The 11,246-nt window shown below is 31.0% G+C and overlaps 2 protein-coding genes across 2 annotated transcripts; both read right to left on the reverse strand.

Annotated features, from left to right (window-relative positions):
* Positions 1-3,896: 3,896 nt before the first annotated feature.
* On the reverse strand, positions 3,897-7,260 carry LOC114383133 (aspartate carbamoyltransferase 1, chloroplastic-like). Its single transcript, XM_028342734.1, has 6 exons — positions 7,129-7,260; positions 6,204-6,738; positions 5,959-6,098; positions 4,709-4,882; positions 4,373-4,609; positions 3,897-4,274 (listed from the first exon to the last, which is right to left on the reverse strand). Exons 2-6 carry the CDS (start codon positions 6,718-6,720, stop codon positions 4,167-4,169), a joined length of 1,176 nt encoding a protein of 391 aa, XP_028198535.1. The 5' UTR covers positions 6,721-6,738; positions 7,129-7,260; the 3' UTR covers positions 3,897-4,166.
* A 2,028-nt stretch (positions 7,261-9,288) lies between these two features.
* LOC114385208 (LOB domain-containing protein 24-like) lies at positions 9,289-9,925 on the reverse strand. The gene is made up of 2 exons (XM_028345228.1): positions 9,776-9,925; positions 9,289-9,623 (listed from the first exon to the last, which is right to left on the reverse strand). The coding sequence occupies exons 1-2, from the start codon at positions 9,923-9,925 to the stop codon at positions 9,342-9,344; spliced, it is 432 nt and encodes a 143-aa protein (XP_028201029.1). The 3' UTR covers positions 9,289-9,341.
* Between the last annotated feature and the right edge of the window lie 1,321 nt (positions 9,926-11,246).

Genomic DNA, 11,246 nt, shown 5'->3' on the forward strand with positions numbered 1-11,246 from the left:
TCATTATATTATAATCATTAAATTTTTAAGATTAGAGGATCAAAATAATTTATTTTAAAATCCTTTGATTTGGCTTAAATCATTAAAATATCTATTTTTTTGTTTTAATTACACCGATATATTTATCTTTTTTATAATATTAAGGCTTGATCGTAAAAAAAAAAAGACTCTTATTTATCTTATTTTACTAAATTGATTTCCCTATTTTTAATTTACCATAAGAGCTCTTAAAATTCACTATCCGGGTTATCAAAGAAAAAAAATTAAATATTAACCATTAACTTAAAATATTTATAATATGCAAGGAAATATTCTTAAAATATTTTTTGAATCTCCTTAAATAATTCATTTTATTTTATATATTTTTAGCAAGTTATCATCATAACTTTACCAATTACTTACAAGTTATAATTATATTTTGGTATAATTCTTAGAATGATAAGATTATGGAACCCGAAATAACACTTATGTTATCAACTTAATTACTTATACTCAAAATCTACAGTAATTAATAAATATATAATACCTCTTTATATTTTTTTTAATATCCATTATTAAGGTGGAAGTAAAAACTGGTGCACAAAACAATGTAAATTAAGGTAGTAATGAAGTAATTAAATAAATGTGTCTTAGCAACAAGAGGATACCCTTAACAAAGAAAAAAACAACATCAAAATTACTATGCGAATGTTATTAATTTGTTTTTGTTTTTTAATGTGTTAAAAAATCATATACTTGTCAGTAGTTTTACAGCAATTCGAATATTTAATAATCATAACACGTTTCGTGTTAAGAGTTTTGTTATGTATTTTAGTTAGATGATGATGATTCTTAAAGTATGTTACGTCTAGGTGACAAATGACTTTAAATTCTTTTTGGATAAAAAATTATTTTGAGATGAGGAGAAATTTAAGATTAAGATGAGACACTCTTTACTAGTAGTCGAATCAAAGTTATTTTAGGATTTATTGAATTAACCTTAACTCTTGTTATAGATGACTCGAGTAAGTTTAAGCTTTCTGGTGAAATTTCTATAAGGAGTAAACCACTAAACCTTAAGCTTGAACAAGTTTACAAAAGTGAGAAGTGATCTGTTTTGCTTATTCAATTGGCCCCCAGCTAGTATTAAGTAAGGAACCTTAATTCTTGAACCTAATTAAGTGAGCGTTATGAGTCAAATATACCAAAGTGAGAAAGATTGCGTTGAAGGAAGAGGCTTAGACCCGAGGGTAGGAAAATCATGTATTCTCGATAGCCATTTGTGGACCAGGATTGATAGAATGTGAGAATCATGAAACTCATTTTTTTTTCTTGAACCGTCTCATGTTTGAAAAAGAGTCAACCATATAGTCAGTCGTGTTTTCTTGTGTATGTTTGTTCGTTTCAAATTGTCATCAATGTCTCCTACGATATTACCCTACTCCAAATAGTATATCATTCACATTCTATTGTTGTTGAGATGTCACTCTCATACAAAAACATAACTTATGAAATACTGTCATTGAGTAAATGAGGATTGTCGGATTTAGTTGCTAAGAACATATGAGTGTTGTGATAAAAACCACTACTTGGTATTGAGAACTAGATGTGTAATCTCTCTCTCATCGGTCTTTTGGCAAAGTTTTAGGGACGAAACTTCTTTTAAGAGGGTGAAATTGTAATATTTCATTTTTCGTAAATAAATTAAAAAGATTTTTTAGTGAAAAATATAAATAAATAGAGTTTTAGAAAAATGATGAGGTTTCTATAATTAAATAAATAAGAAAAAATAATTTTATTGATTAAAATAATGGTTTGAGAGAAAATAAAAAATGTATTTTATTTATTCATTTTATAGAGAATAAAATAGAGTTTCTTTTTATAAAATAATAAAAATAAATAAATAAAGTAAATGATAGGTTGTGAGTACCCTAGTTATAAATAGAGACATGTTAGGTCATACTGACGATAGCTTCTATGTCTCCTCTTCCTTTCAAATTCGTTTTCCCCTATCCTCTTCCCAAAATCATTTCTTTTTCCCGCATACCATCAAACTTGTCTTAGAAGAACGACGATTTCATATTTATTCACCGTTGGATAGTCATGAAATTTGATAACCAAGTTCAGAAATCATTTCCGAACATTCTCACCGTTGGGAATTACGAAAACATGTCGGAGTATAGAGAAATATCATTCGCATTGTAACTTTTCCTTTTCCGAAGAAACTCATGGCTGTCTCGGTAAAACTATGATGTCGGACTTGTTAAGCGTTGGATTATTTTGAAATCTTGGTATGGGGTTCGAGATTCGTTTCCGTATGTTTTTACCGTTGGGATTTGTAAAAGAATGTTTGTGGAGGGAGAAAGATGCATTGCATGTAGGACCATGGAATAAAGGCTTCAATCCATTCTTCTTTTCCCTAACATTAGGAAACCCTAACAAAGCAACTGAGAGAGGAGCTCTAGGAAGCACCAGCAATGCCACAATTGATAACGGAGAACGCTTGAGTGACTACATCAAGGTAAATGATGAATTATTCACAATTGGGGAGTAGTGAGAACATGTGTAGGGATCATTAGAGTATCAATTAGATGGATTTTTTTAATGATTAACTTGCCGTAGTCTTTGTTTCATTTATTCTCCCGTCTTCTTTTTCATCCACCGGAAATAATTATAAAAGGTAGGATTTTTTAATGTTAAATTGGTCATATATTCACCTCATGTATTCTTGGACACAAACCCAATTACATCTCATATCCTTACACACAACCAATTATAAACATACAATTAATAAAATGAAAACAAATAATTTCAACCTGTAAAATAAAAAGAAGCACTAATATTTTAAATAAATAAATGAAACCCACAATTTTATTTTGATATTTTTCTTCCATAACCGTCTTCTTCATCTTAGTATTGCATTTATGTTCATAATATTCACCATAGCTATGGAGTATTGGCCGGCTAACATAGGCTATATATATGTTATAAGGAGCAGTGAAGGCTTTATGCCTAATTGGAATTCACCATCTAAAGATTAAATGGTAGTACGTAGATTATTAATTTGTCTATGAAAGGTAAATGATAGCCATCGTTGCAAATGGCGTAGCGAGAAATTTATATATTACTACTAAGCATCGTTGAGAAATGAAAGTTTTCAGGGATATTTATGATTCAGACAAGCGCATCAAAGTATTTATGAATTAGAATATTACAGATTTGTGATTGTAGTCAACGTTATTTGTTTTCTTGATTATACGGCTAATTAAATATCCATCAATTTAGTTCCTATTTTATTAACATTCAAAGACTAATTTTAAAGATATTCGATTTGCAATTTCATGAAATTATTACGATAATAGCAACTCGCGCCCTAACATGGATTTCCATAAAGCTTTACCACGCACAAACACAATCATTTAGAACAAAAAATACCTTGCATCACGTATCCCAATCCCTACTTTGATATTAACATAAGCGTAAGGCAACCAAGTCAAAAAGCAGCATAAGAATCATAAGTAAAACAAACAATTCTGCAGGATTTGGTCGTTCTCATAAAAGGATCATTCATACGAAGACTACTTCAATAGTCTGCAGAAATGGAAGCAGAGTTCAAACCTTAGTCTGAAGGAAGTTAAGACTTGCAGAGAAATGATTGTGCATTTCCTTCTAGAGTTTCAACTTTTACTCATTTTATATCAGTAGAATTAGATGGTGTAAGCAAAGTTGAATCCATAATTTGATGATATGCAGATTATTCCGTGGGACACATGAAGCATGGTCCTGTTTCTTGTTATGGATAACAAATTACCAAGGTTATGGATGTTAGAAACTTCCACGTTATAATAATTTAGATTGTTTATATTATAAGTTAGTGACTGTAGCTCGCACTGAAGTGGAAAAAACATGCATTTCAAGGAAATTTTACTCATGTAAAAAGAAAATTTTATTTCTCCCTCTCACTGTATTTGTGACGCCTAACTATGTTTGGAAACACAGTAGATACATGGGCAACCACGTCCATTTACCAGAAGATGCAGAAGCAATACCTACCAGCTCTGATCTAACTGTGAAATTACGTCAACATGATACCAAACATGCTAAAAGGCAAGGAAAGGAAACAAAGAAAACAACTGAAATTTTTTGACATTAGATCATCAGATTCACTTCGAAAAGTGAATGCATCCTTACCAACCAAGAAGCAATACCTTTAAGAGAGCCATCCTAATATATAGACCATTCTTTGCCTGCCTAAAGTAAGCAGCTCTTGGATCTCTATCAACTTCCACTGTGATCTGCATGAAGTTAAGGGGCCAATTTAGTTTATTTAATCTTAATGCTTGCATTCGTATCGGGAGAACATATATCACATGACATGGCAATATGTGCTTACCTCGTCAAGTCTTGGAAGTGGGTGCATAACCACAGCATGTTTTTGCATCGCATCTAGAACATCTTGATTTACAATATACTTGCCTCTTGCCTCCTCATAAAGTTCAATTTTCTCTCTAAATCTTTCTTTCTGAATGCGAGTTTGATAAACCACATCGCACTTAGAAGCAACTTCCAACAAATCAGCACTTTCTTCCCACTCTACTCCCTTTGATGTCAGATAGTCTTTTATGTCATCCTACGAAAAAACAAAAAAAAATCCATAACTCATTTTGTCCTGTAATTCCCAACATCTTATCCTGCTCATGAAACCATAATTAGTATTTGCAACAATTACCTTCATTTTAACCACGTTTGGAGAGACAAAATAAATTTTCACATCCTGATACTTGGCTAGTAAGTATGCAAGTGAGCGAACTGTTCTCCCATTAGCAAGGTCTCCCACAAGCCCAACTCTAATTCCGTCCAGTTTTCCTATCTCTCTTTCAATGGTATAAACATCTAGCAGTGCCTGAGCAGTTTGAAAAAGAAAGAGTTTTGAAACACAAAAATAATATCATCCAATTACCACCTAAACTATTATAAATATAGCAAAATACACAAACAATAAATAAAACATGGAAACTGGTGTAAATAAAACATGGAATCATCTTGTCAAGTGTAAATAAACTAGTAAAATATATAAGGTATGTACCTAAATAATAAAGTATACTCGAAGGAACCTTCAGATTGAAAAGTCCATAATATATTGTTACCATTGGTTAGGAAACTGGTGTGTACTCAAAGGAAGCTACCATTTCAATCCTTGATATCAAGCACTTCACTAGAAAAATGGAACTGTGCATTTAGATTTATACTTCAATTGGTTTTTGGCGCATTTTTGGTTAATTGAAAATAAATTTCTTTTCCCAAAGAAAGAGAAAGATACAATTCCTTGAGTCGAAGCCTTGAAGGTATGTCTCATAAAAGAATTCATTTTATATTCATAGGTCATTGTAAGCCCCTTCTACCCAATCAACTTCTCCTAAGAAATTATAAGGACAACTTGTGGTCCTTTCAGTTTCAAATACCACGAGACAGCATCAGCAGAATAAGGGAGTTTGTTTTAAAGTTTCTGTAGCAGTGTAATACACTTAAAAAATTTGATTGGGAGTAGTGAGTCACGGAAACAAATTTGTTAAGTAGATTTTCCCTGTGTTTGGAAATACATTTGGCAGGGAACAAATCAGTTCAAATCAACAAATAATGCAAAAGCCACACAGTCAGTAGCTTCAATTCAGATCTCCAAAACCATGCCCATGAGGACCATGATGCCTTACCAGACACACATAGTTATTCTTCCACAAAATTGCTCAGCAGCAAAAGCTTATCTATCATAGTTCAATGCTAATTCATGGCTTTAACAAAAAGGTGGTAGATGCTACCAATGAAAATGAAATGGTGCAATCTCTGCAGTCAAAAAGTAGCTCAGGGCAATAGACTCCAGATTACTTTGAAAAATAAATCATCCTATGATAATATCTACTTGACATTCTATGTGAAGCATTAGAACTCTAATCTGTACTTATTGTGGCAAATTCCTCATACCTGGGTGGGATGCTGTCCAGGGCCATCCCCTGCATTGATTACAGGAATGCTAGCAGTTGTTGCTGCTCTTTTGGCAGCACCACTTTCAAAGTGCCTCATCACAATTATATCAGTGTAACCTTCAACCGTTCTTATAGTATCTGCAAGAAGTAAAGTTCTATGAAACTCCAATTTTAGATAGAATAACAATGAAAGAACCCACTAAGTACTAACAAAACTTTGCATTGTTAATTGAAAGGACATACCTTCAAGCGTCTCTCCTTTAGCAGCAGACGAAAACTCCCTTGCATTCTCAGTTGTGAGAACATCCCCACCTAATCTTTTCATGGCAGACTCAAATGAAAGCCTAGTTCTAGTGGATGGCTCATAAAACAAAGTAGCCATGAGGTAACCCTTTAGCATTTGGCTCCTTGATGACTTGCTTTCAATGCTCTCCATGCTCCTTGCAACTTCAAATATGGCATTGAGAGTCTCTCTGTCAAATTGCTGAGCCTCAATCACATCATGAAGGTGAAATTTTTGGCCCATAGAGAAGGAGGGTGCACTTTCAACTTGAAGGGCCCCCGCCCTCCACAGAATCTCATCACCTTTATGCGAAAGTTTAGATTTTTCAAAGACTCCTGAATGCCCAAATGGTGTTTTTGACTTTAAATGATTCCATGGCTGATTGAGCAAACAGCATGGAGAGGGTTTTGCAGCCACCTTGGGATGAGATACACCCACATGCATAGAGCAGGAGAATAGCAAAGAAGCAGCACTCATTGTGTTCTATTGGAGTGGCTACACAAGACAAAATGCTTATATGTTATTACAGAAGCGCACAAATAACCATTAATTGCATACTCAAGTTTCAAATCCTTCAACTCTCAATATAGGAAGCAAAAGGACATGCAAGTAACTTGAAAAAATATTGGAAAAAAAGAGATAACATTAATTAAGCTGGTTTGAATGGAATAACTTTTTCTATGCCAAGAAACAAGAGGAATCACTTGACTATAAAGGTATATGCTTTAAAAACCACGCTTCAGAATAGACGGCAGAAGAATCCGGACTAAAAAACTATTGAAGATGATAACACAAAAAAAAAAAAAAAAACAGAGGAAGTATGATGAATCCAACACAGATTTTCTAGAAAGAAATAACGAAAAGTTTAGAGAAGAAATAGAATACCGTGAAGGTTATTTGTGGGGAGTGAGTAGTTTTGTTTATTTTGAAGGCAGACAACGGCTACAAAACAGCGTTGCGACCGTGCAAGAAGGAACAATGTGTGTAGGCTATAAGAGGAGACGACCTGGTTTAAAAGTAAACCTTTGTTAGGAATTGCCACTCACTCCCGATTTTACTATTTACACCCCACGTGCTTTAAAAATGACATTATTCCAAAAGCACCCTTTTCATTGAAACATTATTCTGAAAAATTACACAACCAGATCATGTCTCCATTGCGTAAGAGGGAGCGCAACAAAACAAAAATAAAATTATCAAGGAAATCATGCTTTTATTATGTATTTTTTTACTCTCTTTTACTTAACAAAACTATGTTTATGTTCTGTGTTTTTTCTTTATAATTTTTTTGTTAATTAATTATAAATATAAGTTGTAATACAAACTATTATTTTTAAATTAAGATTAAATTAATTAAGAGACAACTTACCGTTTTTAATAGTAGTTAATATCATTTTTAAATCATATTTAATTTGATTACAATTACAAAGTATAATTTATATCATTATTAATTTAAATTTTAATAAAAAAGGTAATTCATATCACAATTAATTAAAAAAGGTAATATGCGTCATCATTAAGATAATTTGTATCATAATTAATTCAACCATTATTCTTTATTTAGATTTTCTTTTTAAAAAAGGATTAAAGTGGGAGAAAGGAAAAGGTGATAATAATCATTACTTAATTACAAATTATCATATATAACAATTTTTTTGAATTTTATAATAAATATTTCAACAAACTTTTAATTGCTTTGGTCAAAGATTATTTTTAATTGATCAGTGTAAATTTTTTTATCTTGTACATGTTTATTAAACTTCAAATAAATCTTTAAAATTTATAATAAAGAATAAATAATACATCCATCAAGAGTATAAAAAAGTTTTAAATTGTCCTTTAATCACATGTTATGATACGTTTATTACTTTTTATAGTAAATATCTTAAAATTATATTATAGATGATTTTAACTTTGGTTGATAATATAGGAACTAAACCCATTATACTCAAATTAAAAATGAGCCCGTGGTTTTAAAGACTTGTTTGTAATTTTTATATTAAAATACTATAATAAAATTTGCTCAAAGAATTGCTAACCATAATGCAGTTCTTTTAAAAGCAAAACAAAAAAAAACCCATAATGTAGTTGTTCACTTGTTCAAACACTTCCTAAAAACACTAATATTATTGTTTTGGCTATTTTAAAAGAATTAAAAACATGCCATTTTTGTTTGTACAATAAAGTTCATAAAGCTTGCAAAATGTTTTGTTAGCGATATATGCTATTGAACACAACTTAAAAAATTGAATGCCTTATTAAGATATCAATCTCAAATAATGAAAGATTATAATATAGTGATTCATCCGATGTAACATCCTTTTGTATGCATGACATTGACTAAATAAAAATCTCTATACCTATGTTGAATATGAAAACGATCAAAACTAAACCAATTTGCAAAAGGAAATGACACCAACAAAACTAATTAACGAGTCTTATGTTGCACTGCTCATCTCCACTTGTACTATTGGTGCCATTAGTGTTTGAATGTGAACTCCCCATGACAGATGTTATAGCTGCCACAAGAGCTTCAGTGAAATTGGGGTATATATGCTGTGATAGCAGCAGTGGCTGCATTTAATGTGTTAGCAAATGATGAAGTTGTGTCCATTCCCTGAGACTCATGCAAGCCAGCAAGTCAAAAGAAATCATTGAGTAACTATATTTTATTTGGTTATATAATTTAATTTATATTTATGTTTTACATATTTAGTATTTAAATATCTCGCCAAAAGCATATGTGAGCATTTCGAATAAATATTTTAAAATTAAAATCTATGAGCATTTTATATGAGTATTTTGATTATTTAAAGAGTTACACACATCAATACTTTTTATTTTTGGATAAAGAAGACATGTTTTTGAATGCTTATGTTTAACATTGTGATTGTGTATAAGATGTAAAATAACAACAAATAAACAACGATATTATTCAATAATAAGTACTAAGAATCACTGAACTCTTTCAGCATTATTCTATGTTTTCCAACAAAAAAAATAAAAAAAGACTCCTAAAGCAATTGAGGTTTTGAAAATGGTTGGGATATCATAGTAAATATAAATCAAATGCTTTGTATCAATTGGAAATGGTAGTTTTAATTAAACCAAGGAACTTGACTTTCCCATTGAAATTCTGCTGTGCTACTGTTTTGTGCTGGAAAGACATTGAAGTTTGATTCAGCTTTTGCCTGTGGGACTTGAAGCTTTTGACAAGCAATTTGAGTTTGGACATGGGCAAGTGCAATTTCTGTACTGTTGATTTGTTCATATAATTTAGAGATAATCCCAGCACATCCATAAACAGGGTCTTGAATCCTACATTGTGCTTCAAAATACAAAGAATTTGCAGCTTGTTCCCGTAAGTATGATGGTATTTGCTGCAACATCAAAATGTACAAAGGTTGTTTAGTAACATAATCTTATTGACTTTGGATGACATATTCTAACTTTAATATTGATATTTTTTTTCCATATTATAGACTAACATTAACACATTGACGTCAAATATTGTTATCTATATTTAAAACACCTGAAGCATTTTTCCAACATTGCTGCCACCATAGATTCTGTGAACACGAGCAAATCTTTCAGGATCATTGGCAGGAAAATATGGAGAGAAAATGCAATCTGAAGGGCATCTTCTTCTTTGATTCTTGCAAGCTGCACACCTACCAGACATAGTGATATCAAATCTAAAAAAAAAGAAATGAAATCAAAGGAAAATATTTGGCATTCGAGAAAGATTTATTCTCTTCTATATTTTACTATTGTGAGAGGGAGGATATCTTGCATAAGATTTGATGTTTTAGTTGCCAAGAATATTTGTATAGTAGAATCATAACGGCTACTTTTTCAAAATATTACAATGCAAAAGGAAAGTTTTTAACTTAAAGTCTCAAAAGAGAAAGGACCATATGAATCAAGACACTTAGTCTATATCACATGAAAATTAAAGGAAACGAGTAATTTGTAACACACATATATAGAAGTAAGTAAATAAATATTTTTAATGTTTTTGTAAAATATAAACCAAATAACAAATTTGTGTCAGATAATTACTTTACTAATTTATTTTATTTTCATCTTGAATGGAAAAATAATTCTTGAATAACATTGTATTTTGATTTTGTACTTATTATATTTTTTAATCATCCATTCAAGTAAGTTAATTTTTTTATCCAAATATCTTAAAATATGTTACAAAAAAATTAAAACATAAGGACATATTAAATACATAAAAAATTTGAAAATAATTCATCATAATTAGTTGCTAAGTGCTTCTAAAATACAGTAATTAGTTGGTCAGAAGAACTAAAAATAGACACCAAAACGACAAAAAATTAACTCCATAAAAACTAGTCATGATAAAACAAGTAACTAAAAAATAAGGAAAAATTATAGGAATTAAAACTCGAAACTTGAAATTCTATAATGAGAAAATATTATTTAACCCAATTTAGAATGTTGAGATTTATGTGAATCAAAAGTCAATATGGGAATGAAAAAAATAGCCCATTGCCTACTCTAAATAATAATATGAAAGAGTATTTTGGTACATATGTAGGGGAATTTTTACCAGATTAGAATCTGAGCTATCTCTCTGGATTTTATCGTAGAATATATAATGCTTGAAGTTCCCAGTGAGGCAAGACAGTATAATATATCAGTCTCCGGATAGTAGGAGTCTCTTTTACTTGGTTTCTCCGATAATCAGTTTAGGGCAAGCGAGCTAGTTGCAGCTTCAATAGCTATAATAATACTGGGGGGTTTTAGTTGCAGTTGAAGTTAAAATTTCTTTTGTTTTGATGTCTGTCGTACGTGCCAGGTGGTTTTCTTGAATGGAACATTAAAAAATATAATAAGTACAAAATCTAAATTATATGAACAAATCAACAGTACAGAAATTGCACTTGCCCATGTCCAAACTCAAATTGCCTGTCAAAAGCTTCAAGTCCCATAGACAAAAGCTGAATCAAACTTCAATGTCTTGCCAGCACAAA

This window comes from Glycine soja, chromosome 14 (genome assembly GCF_004193775.1).
Source record: "Glycine soja cultivar W05 chromosome 14, ASM419377v2, whole genome shotgun sequence".
Taxonomy (NCBI): domain Eukaryota; kingdom Viridiplantae; phylum Streptophyta; class Magnoliopsida; order Fabales; family Fabaceae; genus Glycine; species Glycine soja.

Coding starts and splice junctions, on each gene's coding strand:
- LOC114383133 (XM_028342734.1), bottom strand. CDS start 6,720: ATGAGTGCTGCTTCTTTGCTATTCTCCTGCTCTATGCATGTGGGTGTA. Junction 4,610..4,708: donor CAAACGTGGTTAAAATGAAG/GTAATTGTTGCA, acceptor GTTTTTTCGTAG/GATGACATAAAAGACTATCT. Junction 4,275..4,372: donor CACTTCCAAGACTTGACGAG/GTAAGCACATAT, acceptor AACTTCATGCAG/ATCACAGTGGAAGTTGATAG.
- LOC114385208 (XM_028345228.1), bottom strand. CDS start 9,925: ATGTCTGGTAGGTGTGCAGCTTGCAAGAATCAAAGAAGAAGATGCCCT. Junction 9,624..9,775: donor ATGTTGGAAAAATGCTTCAG/GTGTTTTAAATA, acceptor TTGATGTTGCAG/CAAATACCATCATACTTACG.